General features: G+C 41.9%; 1 protein-coding gene across 1 annotated transcript in view; it reads left to right on the top strand.

Annotated features, from left to right (window-relative positions):
• The window catches only part of LOC309567093 (myosin-4-like), a 97,123-nt gene that overhangs the window by 60,061 nt on the left and 23,501 nt on the right, over positions 1-13,561 (top strand). Inside the window, exons 20-29 of the mRNA XM_082272417.1 lie at positions 1,058-1,194; positions 2,539-2,794; positions 4,158-4,400; positions 6,098-6,274; positions 7,911-8,056; positions 8,303-8,393; positions 10,562-10,951; positions 12,145-12,271; positions 12,409-12,527; positions 12,622-12,818. Of these exons, the coding sequence (XP_082128543.1) occupies positions 1,058-1,194; positions 2,539-2,794; positions 4,158-4,400; positions 6,098-6,274; positions 7,911-8,056; positions 8,303-8,393; positions 10,562-10,951; positions 12,145-12,271; positions 12,409-12,527; positions 12,622-12,818 (1,883 nt within the window). The remainder of the gene's footprint in view (positions 1-1,057; positions 1,195-2,538; positions 2,795-4,157; positions 4,401-6,097; positions 6,275-7,910; positions 8,057-8,302; positions 8,394-10,561; positions 10,952-12,144; positions 12,272-12,408; positions 12,528-12,621; positions 12,819-13,561) is intronic.

Below are 13,561 nucleotides of genomic sequence, written 5' to 3'. Positions count from 1 at the left end.
CATTCTTCCCACTGACCACCAATATAAGGAACATTCTTCTTACTGACCACCAATGTAAGGAACATTCTTCCCACTGACCACCAATGTAAGGAACATTCTTTCCACTGACCACCAATGTAAGGGACATTCTTCCCACTCACCACCAGAGTAGAAGTGGTCCTTCGTCCCTAACCGTCAACGTAAGGAGGATCTTTACTCAGAGGCCACCAACCTAAGGGGGCCAGTCTTCCCTGATCATCAATGCAAAAGAGTATTTCACTCACCACAAATGTTCCCTGTGGCCTGAACATTATATCAAGGATCCTTCAAAGTTAAAAGCGTTGAAAAAGGATGCTGAAGGCACAACTGCATCTTTTATACAGAACATTTCCTGGACAATGAGTCAAAAAGCTGATAACTGAATGATTGTAGAAAAAAGATATACAGCCAATAATTATCCAGGGAAAAGCCTCTTTGACTCTACCACCTATAGATACACATACAATACTGAAGGAATAATCTATCCTCCATTTTATTCTTTCAACTCCATCTTATTACTAAAACCCTAGACTCAGCTTAATTAAAAAGCCTATCTAAGTAAATGTCCTTGAAAGTCTCCAGGACGTTACGCTTTGTGGTCAAACTGACCCTTAAAGCAAGTCTGTTTGAAGTAACTAATTATACCTTATCTTAACCCTTAGAACAAGTCTGATGTAATGCCAATTATAACTATGCCTTATTTTAATTATCTCATATTTAAGTACGTGACTTGAAGCAGGTAATGGTAAACTGCTATTTTTGTATCAATTCTATGTATAATCTATTGAAAAGGGACTTCTCCTTTTACTTTCTCTATAAAACGTTCTTTACTGTCTGAATAAAGTGGGCATTCTGTGACATCGTACCTGCTGTCTCTGTGTGTCATTGAGTGCTCCCAGATATCTGAAGGAACTTTGATGCCAAGGGCCATGCGAGTCTGAATTATTGCCAACAATTACCATTACCTAATGGTAAATCTGAATAAGGGAAAGGAGACGTCTTACTGTAAAAAAAAGTCCTTCTGTTGTCTGTCTTTCAGGTCTTCTTCAAAGCCGGCCTGCTGGGTGTTCTGGAGGAGATGCGGGATGAGCGCCTGGCTCAGCTCATCACTCGCACGCAGGCACTGTGCAGGGGTCACCTAATGAGGGAGGAGTTTAAGAAGATGGTGGAGAGAAGGTAGTCATCATCTATATACCTTTGTACTATAAACTCCAACACCATGTCTGTCAAGTGAAGTCAATTCATTGGGGGGGGGGGGGGTATCTGGGGATTTCCATTGATTTACAATTAAAGTTTTTTTTCTGTCCCGTATTTTTTTGCTTAAGTCACTGTGACTACAAAAAACTGTCCTCATATCCAGTTTTCACACACCAGCACAGAGCTGAAATTCAGCTTGCGTTGGGAGTGGCTGCTCTGGAAGCTGATAGGCAGAAAGGAAAAGTACTAAAGTGAGCTCACATGAGGGAGCTAGATGAAAGTAAGCATCACCAGTGTGTGATGTCACTACTAGGGTGTGATGTCATTACTAGCCTAAAAGGTAGCAGGCAGGACAATGTGTAACTGTGGGAGGACATTAAAGTGTAAGCTTCTTTGGTGCAGAGACTTATGTGAATGGCTCAGTGTTCTCTGTACAGCACTGGAGAATATGTCAGAGCTATATAAAAAGATTAATTGTAAATTAAAAAACAATTGTGAATTTGATAGAACTGAAGTCTTCCCCTTCCAAGAAGCAGCCATGTGAATTGATGGGCCTTCCGACCTCCTCTCTAGTGTTGATGGGCCTTCTGACCTCCTCCCTAGTGTTGATGGGCCTTCCAACCTCCCCTCTAGTGTTGATGGGCCTTTCCGACCTCCTCTCTAGTGTTGATGGGCCTTCTGACCTCCTCTGTAGTGTTGATGGGCCTTCTGACCTCCTCTCTAGTGTTGATGGGCCTTCTGACCTCCTCTCTAGTGTTGATGGGCCTTCTGACCTCCACTCTAGTGTTGATGGGCCTTCTGACCTCCTCTCTAGTGTTGTTAGGCCTTCTGACCTCCTCTCTAGTGTTAATGGGCCTTCTGACCTCCGCTCTAGTGTTGAAGGGCCTTCTGACCTCCTCTCTAGTGTTGATGGGCCTTCTGACCTTCTCTCTAGTGTTAATGGGCCTTCTGACCTCCTCCCTATTGTTGATGGGCCTTCCAACCTCATCTCTAGTGTTGATTAGCCTTCTGACCTCTCTAGTGTTGATGGGCCTTCTGACCTCCGCTCTAGTGTTGATGGGCCTTCTGACCTCCTCTCTAGTGTTGATGGGCCTTCTGACCTCCTCCCTAGTGTTGATGGGCCTTCTGACCTCCTCCCTAGTGTTGATGGGCCTTCTGACCTCCTCTCTAGTGTTGATGGGCCTCCTGACCTCCTCTCTACTGTTGATGGGCCTTCTGACCTCCTCTCCAGCAATGTCGATCTGCCTTTCACATGCAAAAATAATTTCCAAGATGTAGCGTTCCTTATTACTGATTTAATTTGTGATTTGTACATTACAACAGAGATTCCATCACAACCATCCAATACAATATCCGATCTTTTATGAATGTCAAGCATTGGCCTTGGATGAAGCTGTTCTTTAAGATCAAACCTCTTCTGAAGAGTGCAGAGACTGAAAAGGAGATGCAGAACCTGAAAGAGGAGCTTGAGAAAACCAAGGAGGAGCTGGCAAAGTCAGAGACCCGGAGGAAGGAGGTGGAGGAGAAACTGGTGGGCCTGACCCAGGAGAAGAACGACCTTCTTCTTCAAGTTCATTCAGTAGGTGGACATGTCACCTCTAGCTAATTCTTTATTTGACATTTGTGTGTTCTCTTCATTATGTAATGAGGGATATTTAAAATAATCAAAATGTTGGCTTAGTGTTGTTGCTACTGGTCAGTCTCCCTTCTCTGCTGCTAGTAAGTTGACGTAGTGAGGATGACCGCACAGCCTGTTTATTTAATTTACTGTATTTTCCGGCGTATAAGACGACTGGGCGTATAAGACGACCCCCCTAATTTTCAAGTTAAAACATAGGTTTTGGGCTATACTCACCGTATAAGACTACCCCCCTTCCGAAGCAAGGCAACACCATTGAAAAACATCAGATTTCTCATAGATCTCCAAGGTACCCCAAGTACTGTAATACATGTAATCTCTCATAACATCTCCAAGGTACCCTAAGAGGCCTAAGTATTACCAGTAGATGTAATCTCAAGACGCTGGCTGTGTGGGAATCCTTTACCGGTATACCGTATGTACCGTAGCTTCGGCTACATACAGTATACCACTCTGAGCCAATCACAGTGAGCAATGTATTCTATTATTGAATGCTCGGATAGGCACAGTCAGAGAGGCGGGCTGATGTTACTCCTCCAATCCGAGCAGACTTTGCATTCAATAATAGAATACATCACTCTCCCTGATTGGCTCAGCGCGGTACACTGTATGTAGCCTGAGCTACGGTACATACGGTATACTGGTACAGGATTCCCACACAGCCAGCGTCTTGAGAGGTTACCTTGGAGATATTATACTCGGCGTATAAGATGACCCCCCCATTTTTGGGAGATTTTTTTGAGGTTCAAAAGTAGTCTTATACGCCAGAAAATACAGTACTTGATATAAATATTAATGAAGTGTTATGCTGCTAATACTTTTCAGCGTATTTCTGAATTCTGCTTTGCTTAGTATCACTTCATCCAATGATAAAGACTAAGGAGATGATAATTTGCAACTTGACAGATATTTTACACCCTTCCAATTCTATTTTGAGCTTCTTCATGAAAGATAAGATGAATTTAAGATGTGAAAAAAGTCAGAAATCCATTATTGTCATGGCTGTACCATTCTTCTGTTATGTTCCCGGACACGCAACACCTCAGTCCTTCAAATCCAATAAAATTAGGAGAAAAAAGTCATCTGTCAAGCTTACAAAAATTGCAATAAGAAAAAGTAGACAATAGATTTTTCCTGAGATATATACTGTATATTTACTGTATATCTGTGTGCAAAGTGATGTCTGAGGGGTGAAAAAAGAGGGAGTATAAGGTGGGAAGACAATTATAAATCCCGTTTTGTGGTCTCTATCTTGTAGTCCATATTGAACGTGAAATTACAGCTTCTTTTCTTCTTAAAATAGGAAAATCAGAATTTATCAGATGCTGAGGAAAGATGTGATGAACTTATTAAGAGTAAAATTCAGATGGAAGCCAAGGTGAAGGAGCTTATGGACAGGCTGGAAGATGAAGAAGAGATGAGCGCCGATCTGACGGCCAGAAGAAGGAAACTGGAAGATGAGACCAGCGAGCTGAAGAAGGACCTTGACGACCTGGAACTGACTTTGGCCAAAGTAGAGAAAGAAAAACATGCTACAGAAAACAAGGTGCAAACTGCTGCTAATATTATAAAATGTTCTTTCTACTGGTGACTAATGATGAGCCAAAGTACCAGGGAAATTCATCAAAATACGCCAAAGCAGTAGATAACATCACCCAGCGGGTTCATTCTGTTTATAAACAAAGTGGCTGGGGATCCCCATCATCCATATTAGACCCTTATCTGAGATGTGGGTTTGTTGTAGATATTATGGGGACTACAAAAAAAAAAAACAGCGCAGGGGGTCAGGCACTATAGCTTCTGTGTTCGTCACCTATAGCAGACCCCTTTCCCATAAGGCAAGCAGGCCTACCAGTTGCCCTAAGATTTTATACACAATGCTTTAGTCCCTGGCTACCACGCCGGGGCAGAGGCAAACTGAGCACAACAAACATGTACATGCGGTTGGCAGACAGGCAGAGTTGTCAGTGACAGCTTGGGTTCAAGGCAGGCTGAGTTCTGAGCGTATTTGATATTATTATTATTGTTATATAGTATTTATATAGCGCCGACAGTTTACGCAGCGCTTTACAACTTGAGGGTAGACAGTACAAATACAATCAGAGGACCCTGCTCATTAGAGCTTACAATCTAAGAGGGACAGTCAAGAGATACAAGAGGTAATAACTGTGGGGGATGGGCTGATGGAGAAAATAAGAGCACAGTTGTTAGGTGGTTGCCAGATTGGTTTCTCTGAAGAGATGTGTTTTCAGTGATCGTCTGAAAGTAGTCAAAGTTGGAGATAGTCGGACAGATGGGGGTAGAGCATTCCAGAGGATGGGAGAAGCTCGGGAGAAGTCCTGGAGGCGAGCATGGGAAGTGGTTACAAGGGAGCTAGAGAGCAGGAGGTCCTGGGAGGAACGAAGAGAACGAGTTGATTGGTATTTTGAGACCAGATTAGTGATGTAGCTGGGCGCCAAGTTATGGATGGCTTTGTAGGTTATGGTTAGTAGCTTGAATTTAATTCGTTGGTTGAGTGGCAGCCAATGAAGGGATTGGCAAAGAGGGGTAGCAGACACAGAACGGTTTGCAAGGTGGATGAGCCTGGCAGCAGCGTTCATGATGGACTGAAGGGGGGATAGTCTTTTTAAAGGTAAGCCAATGAGAAGTCGCCAACAAGGGGATTCAAACTAGCAGGCAGCACAGGCAAACAGGAATCTTGGAGCACATGTTACAAATGCTTTAACAAGCATGAGACTACAGGTTTGACTGGCTTAAATCAGGTTTGGTCTCCACCCAGAGACTGGCTACATCAATCACCTTGCAGGTGGCCAGGCAGACAGGGAGAATGCATCACCACCAAAACCAGGATGCTGGAAGGAGACCAGCAGCTGTCGAGAAACAAGAGAGTTTCACACTCCTGACACCCAAAAAAATAAATACCAGACCCTTATCTTTGAGGAGGGTCCGGTATGGATATTAAGGGAGACTTCATGCTAAAAAAACGTAAAAAAAAAAAAGTTGTGGGATCTTCACCAAACCAAATTCTATACCCTTTTAGTCTGGTATGACTTCCTGTTGCAATCATAGGTTTGTCTCAGTGGGTGGGAGAACACCCTATTTGGTACACCCATTGGCTGAACACCAAAAAGCCACAGTTCAGCTTGAATCTTACTTATCTTTCTTTCGGACTTACTGTTGGGAGAGGTGAATCGACAATAGTTGTAACGCATTTTTGTGACTATTGTCATTATTTCCCCTTAGGTGAAGAACTTGACTGAAGAGATGGCTGCCCTGGATGAGGCTATTGTGAAGCTCACCAAAGAAAAGAAAGCAATACAGGAGGCTCATCAACAGACTCTGGATGACCTTCAGGCTGAAGAGGACAAGGTCAACTCTCTCACCAAAATGAAGCTCAAACTGGAACAGCAAGTTGATGATGTAGGTGATCACTTGCTTATGTAATATAGAAACAAAAACATCAAATCTCAATGAATTATGGATATATTTGATTCAACTAAACTGCCTAGGCTGTACTTGACACCTACAAAACAGCAATATTTGAAGCAAACTATAGCAGATTCAACAGAAAATATCTGTTCCCATTGTAGCACACCCCCTAAGGAGTCGCTGATGAATTTGGTTCAATTTAGCTGTTCAAAGCCAGGCACACAGCATTACTTTCTGTCCTCCACTGGCTCAGAAAACAATCTAGGCGTTCTTTTTAGGGTTTTTATTGGAAACGACGAACTTGGATAGGGTTAGGGAGCACAGGATTCCCCAAAACTGCAGAAATGGATAACTTGAGGACTGCTCAATTCCAAGCTGCACTTTACAAACTGCTGGCTCTACTGTAAAACTGCAGAAGGTCCTATAGGATTTGCTGTGCTGACAGTAACCTGTATTCCTTCCAGAGTTTAAAAAGCTGCACACAGTCACTAATCCCACAGCAATAAGACTGCTACTCACTTAGCAATGGGATCATGGGTTGCCTCCTGCCAATATCCACCAGGCTCTTCCTAGTCATGGAGATGTAGACTCACACCACCATAGGACAGCTGGACTCTTCCCCACCAACTTTCTCCTGGCTCTCTCCAATTAGCTTCTCAAGACCCAATTTAAATCTTGGATTTCAGCTTGTGAATAGGCCGCTAGCTAAGCCTAGCTGGATCCTCAGTGTCTTTACTATAGATCAGTGATTGTGAACCTTGGCACCCCAGATGTTTTGGTACTACATTTCCCATGATGCTCAACTACACTGCAGAGTGCATGAGCATCATGGGAAATGTAGTTCAAAAACATCTGGGGTGCCAAGGTTCGCCATCACTGCTATAGATGCTTCCAGAAAGCTGCCCCATGGGTATTGCCCCTTCACAGGCAACCCCTCTTGTAGGACTGGACCCAGGAACACTGCCCTCTGCTGTGCAGGTCTTTTTATGGACTTTCCCTCCACCTTCTGGGCACACCTTCATAGGGATTGGCTGGAGTTCTATAAATATTCAGGTTACCTGTTCTGCTCTTCCTCCCTCCCACAATGCTTCTAGAAGCACCCAGAAGATGGGGGAAGTAGCAGAACAGCAGACTGTGAAACACTGAGCACCCGTAAGCGATCAACACCTGCATCACTGATTACAGAGGAGCTAAACTAAATTTACCTAGAAGCCTACTCTACACTATGAGGGTGCTACACCATTTTTTTTTTTTTTGTTATCTTAAGAAAAAGTCCAAATACAATCTAATGATCATTATGGTTGTTTTTAAGTATGTGCTGTGATTCTTCAAGTAGACCTTCATTTTATTAAAATAAGGTTATGTGTATAATCAACGTTCATCAGATGTTCATCAGTTGTTCATCAGATGTATCAATGTGTATAAACAATGTTCATCAGATGTTACAATACCTTCTACCCAATTTATTTAATTTCTGCATATTTTTTTGTGAATTACATTTTTACATTTTAGCCCAGACCAGCATTGGTAAAACAAAAAGCCAAGCAACAAATATTAAAATGAAAGTATTTTAAATCTCTAAGAAATACTGAAAAATAATGTCATTGTGATGTGTTTTGGTTTCCAGCTTGAAGGGACTCTGGAGCAGGAGAAGAAGTTACGGGTTGACCTGGAAAGAATCAAAAGAAAACTAGAGGGGGATCTAAAGCTTTGTCAGGATACCACAATGGATCTGGAGAATGACAAAGTGAACTCAGAAGAAAGGGTTAAAAAGTATGAAAACATTTTTACATTTTGTAATATAAGCAATTTTTTTTCTTTTTTTCAAAAGAAAGTTGTATAAATCCTCAGCTAGACATTAGAAAGTGTTCTAGTTTTTGACAGTAATTCCTGACTTGGGTACTTTTTAGCTCTGGTAATTACCATCTGAACAACGAAGCTCAGGTAATGTGAATATTAACCCAATCTGTTCACAATAGGACAAGATTAATGTTACAGTTTGCCCACCTAATTTTATAGGAAGGACTTTGAAGTGTCGGAGCTCCAGAGAAAAATTGAAGATGAACAAAGTGTCAATGCCCAACTGCAGAAAAAAATTAAGGAGCTTCTGGTATGCCATTTCTTTTCTTCATGGATTTTTATGGGTTCCTTTTATTTACATAATTAACACCCCCTACATCACAAGAGCTTTGGCACATGGGCCATTCGTAAATGTGCCTTCTTTTTTCCTACAAGACAACCAGCAGTGACACATAAAAAAATAACACCAATATTTAGAAGTAGATTGTCACATTCACCTGTAATGGACTCCTGTGAATCCATGCAACATGATCTAAAACAGGGGTCTCCAAACTTTCTGAATAAAGGACCAGTTTACTGGCCTTGAGGGTTTAAAGGGGTCAGGCTGTGGGCACTGGGATTAGAAAACACCCATGGTGTCTGTAGGTGATTGGGTCAATCCCACCTCTTAATACTCTAAATCGTCCCTCACTATAGTCAAGTCTAATCTGTTCTGTATAAGAGCGGAGCCGCCGGGAGGAAACCTCTGCCTCTGAAATAAATCAACTAGTCAGAGTCTCATACAAAGGCTTACTCCCAGTTTACTACGTTTCAAAACTATATATACATGCATCATCAAAAGGGATTGGCCTAAGGTACATTCCTTATATGGGGTATAAACTAATCAATATCAAGCTATACGAGCTATAGGAAACACGCTCCATTTACGGACATTAAGTTATTCAGCAGATTCTATTGGTTAATAATGAAAGCTTAGACATTTCTGATCTCATCCACAGAAAGAAGAACTAGAAGGCGACGGTATTCTACAGGAAACAGATAGTATAATTAGAACATGCTATAATGTGTCAATTGCGACATATGTGCAGTAATATATGTCCTAAATTGAGTTTAAATACATAGATATACAAAATTGATACTAAATGGAAACTAAAGATGGAGGAGCATGTCCCACGCTCCTACAGTGTCGGTGAGAGCAAACAGTGCCCCATCATTGGTTTAAGTGAAGGGAATAGTGCCCTATTGTTGATATCAGTGGAAGGAATGGTGCCCCATTGTTGGTATTCAAGGTAGGAATAGTGCTCTGTCATTTGTGTCTATGGAAGAAATGGTGCCCCAACATTGGTATCAGTGGGAGGAATGGTACCCTATTGATAGTGTTAATGGGAGGAATGGTAACCCATCATTGGTGTCAGTGGGAGGTACTAACCCATCATTGGTGCCAGTGGAAGGAATAGTGCCCCATCATTGGTGTCAGTGGGAGAAATAGTAGTGCCCCATCATAGGTGTCGTGGAATAAATAGCGCCCCATCATGGGTGACAGTGGATGGCATGGTACCCCGAGGGCCAGATAAAGGCAAGCGAAGGGCCACATTCATTTGGAGAGTGAAGACCACTGATCTAGAAAAGTGTTTGCCTAATTTTGGTTGGTCACATGTTACTGTAACATCTTTGATTGGTCATGTATTACGGTCACAACTTTTTTAGAATCCAAATACAGCCTTTTCCCTTAGAAGTCACCATATGTACAATACACCTATATTGCTGTTGTATTACAACTGGTGGCCATTACAAATTATTATATTCAAAAGTGTGTAGGTAGGTGCAGTTTGTATTCTCCACTGCAGGTGGTGCACAACCACAGCGGCAATGCGAATGGAGGAGTAAGTAGAGAGAAACTCAGTTTCTCTATGATTTCCTCAGTCACAGGTAGGCATTTATCCCATTGGATGATGGAGCTCCATGCGACTTTGGCAGACATCATGGTTCAGGCAGAGTCTATTTAAGACTTTGGCTCCCAGGCTTGGCGCGCTTTATTTGACCAGCCAGCATAGGGACAGGTTCCCAGTCTTCCACTGCTGTTAGAGTTGTAAGTGGCTCTGGGTGGGTGTGACTCCCAGCCGTAGCTGTTTGTACTTGCTGAGCCTATCTACAATCTATCGCTTTTGACAAATTTGGACTCCGCTTGCTCACTGCCCATCGCACGTTGCTGCACCTACCCCACACTTTTCCTGTCTAGATGTTGCCCCTCGTTGTCCAAAGAAGCAGATATCTCATAACAAAGTTGAAGTCAACATACTCCTTCTACTGTGAGCTGAAGGCATCTGGCAGAGGAACGTGTTCTCCTACTACAAATCCTTAACCCTGCCATCTATCAGTCATTCAGAAATCCACATAAAACACTTTGGAAAACAATGAGCTAAAAAGTCAGTTACACTGATTTAATTTCCATTAATGCACTTATTTACTTTTCTTCAGGCCAGCAATGAAGAACTGCATGAAGAGGTTGAATCGGAGCGAGCAGCTCGAGCAAAGGTTGAGAAGCAGAGAGCGGAATTGTCCAGAGAACTGGAAGACATCAGCGAGAGGTTGGAAGAAGCTGGTGGGGCGAGCGCTGTCCAAGTGGAAATGAATAAAAAGAGGGAAACTGAATTCCAAAAGATGCGGCGGGACCTGGAAGAGGCCACATTGCAGCATGAATCAGTTGTGGCCGCTTTGCGGAAGAAACAAGCTGATGGGATGGCAGAGCTGGGAGAGCAGATTGAAAACCTCCAGCGTGTCAAACAGAAGCTTGAGAAGGAAAAGACTGAACTAAAGATGGAGGTTGATGATCTAGCTGGGAACATGGAAACTGTGGCCAAGTCTAAGGTGAGGAACCCAGATGGAGTCCGGACCGTTACACCTATGTGAGTTTGTTGGACGTCCTATTCTAAAACCATGGCCATTAATTTGGAGTTGTCCCCTCATTTCTGGCTGTAACAACCTCCAATGTTCTGAGAAGGCTTTCTGCAAAACTTTAGGATGTGTCTGTTGGAATTTCTGGTCTCTCAAAATTGGGATTCCAATTCATCCCAGAGGTGTTCTGTAGAGTTGAGGTCCAGGCTCTGTGCAGGCCACTCGAGTTTTATAATCATATGATAAATATGGTTATACTCTAATACAGCTGGAAGGAATGTCTGATGAGTATTCTCTATGTATAAGCCAAGCAGTATCATCAGACCCTAACCAACATTGGTCCTTCCAACCACAGTTGAGTAATGTTAGCTCATATCTCGTCAGGAGGCAATTAAAACATGATATACGGCCCTTCAGTGGCTAACCCCCCCTAGATAGTGAATTTCCCCTCATCCAGCCGGGAGTTGTGACGACACATAGCACTCAAACTTAGCGCAGACACAACTGATTTTATTGCAAGTTTCGCTCATATTTAAGGCACGGTTTGAGCGGGAAAGACTGCTCCAAACTGGTTTACAATTCATCAGTCAAATTAACAATAGCGCATATCTCACAGAACAGTACATGAAAAGGCTTTTGTTTTCGCTATGCGTCTGTGTCAATATGAGGTGTTCTTGTATCTGAATCTGTGTTTTGTGGTATGAGTCGCTCTGTCTGTATTCAGTTGTCATGTGTTAATGCAAGCAATTGTCAAATGTGTTTAGGTGGTGTCAGTAATTTCCATGCGCAGACTTAACCCTGTCAAGTGTCCAAATGAATGAATGAAAAGGTGTTTAACATGTCGTCTAAATGCAAAATATCCAACTGTCTGGTGTCCAGGGTGGAAGAATGAGTGTTAGCCTGGCTCGTTACTATGTAAATGCAAGGGCCCACACTCCATCATAGAATGGGCATAAACTGAAATATATATGAAATATAATAAGGCATGTTAATACAATCTTTCAAGTAACAAGAGAGTATTTCTACCCAAAGCTGGTCTATTACTTGACGCTCAAAAGTGAAGTATTGATTTGATTATGTTGAAATGTTGCAAAAAAGTGATATTATTACAAATATGCCAACACCTGGTAAATCCAAATTGTTTATTAATTTTATTCCTAATTTAGGCCAACCTAGAGAAGATGTGTCGGGTGCTGGAGGACCAACTCTCTGAGATAAAGGCTCAGAACGAGGAGAACATTCGACTTATGAATGATCTCACAACCCAAAAAGCTCGCCTACAAAATGAACATGGTTTGTCTTTGCAAAAACATTCAGAAATCTATGAAATATTTTTATTTTTTCAGTTCCCAATTTTTTTGGTTGAACCATTTTTGTTTTTATGTCAATTCTTTAAAAAAGTACATTTTTTTTTGTTCTTATTTCTGTAGGTGAACTAACTCATGTGGTGGAAGAGAGAGAAGCATTGATTTCTCAATTGACTCGAGGCAAAATTACCTTTACCCAGCAGATCGAAGACCTCAAAAGACTGCTGGAGGATGAAACAAAAGTACGCCATGGTGGACCACCCGCCAACTGTGTAGACAACCAAACAAGGATTTACAATAAAAATTCTATGTAATTTGTTTATTTATTTTTATTAGGCTAAAAGTGCCCTTGCACATGCTCTCCAATCTGCTCGCCATGACTGTGACCTTCTGCGTGAACAGTATGATGAGGAACAAGAGGCCAAGGCAGAGTTACAGCGCACATTATCAAAGGCCAACAATGAGGTTGCAGTGTGGAGAACCAAGTATGAAACTGATGCCATCCAGCGTACAGAGGAGCTAGAGGAAGCTAAGTAAGTAACAAATACGTAATGTTGCCAACAAAAAATGCACTCGGATGGGAGTTTGAGTTGTCAGCATAACAACTATCTAAATCAGGGCTTGACAAATTTGCTTTCAACCTAGGAGCCAGCTAAAAATGTTAGGAGCCAATTTTTTTTAAACTAACAAATCTTACAGGTGGAACGTGTAACATGTTCCCGAAGGTGAACTTCTCCTTTAACCTTTAGTAGTTAGTTCCAATTTTCTATGTCACATGATATTACCGCAAAGATATAGGAAGCAAAACATCTCATTAAAAAAATACATTAAACATTACCTTTAGGGACACAAAAGGCAATAAATTACCCAATTTATGGTTAAAACATAAAAGCTGAGGTTGCACAGAGAAACTTGATACCCAACATGTCAAACCTTAAACAGGTACCCTATATTTTACACGAGCGACACTTTAAAAGCCCTCTATAAGTCATCAGTTAGCGTTAGGAAGAAGGTCTGGTGCTAGAATTATTGGTCTCATTTTGGTGTTTTTGGCGATATGTAACATGTGTATCGCAATCAATTAACATTTTCAGGAGTAGGCGTTCCGCCGAGTGCATTTAGGTTTCTACGTATGTATATGTTTGGGTGGGGGCCTCATTTGTTTTTTATGGGGGGAGGGGAATGTTATGTGTTTGGGTGTACCTTTAATTTTTTCAATTAAAACATTTTTTTTTGTTATTAACTTTTTTTCATCACATCAAAAAGTTCCCTATGT

The sequence above is a fragment of the Pelophylax lessonae genome, assembly GCF_965119305.1.
Source record: "Pelophylax lessonae genome assembly, chromosome: 11".
In the NCBI taxonomy this organism is placed as follows: Eukaryota; Metazoa; Chordata; class Amphibia; order Anura; family Ranidae; genus Pelophylax; species Pelophylax lessonae.
The sequence above is the reverse complement of the archived record's forward strand: the minus strand, read 5'-3'. Positions and strand labels throughout refer to the sequence as shown.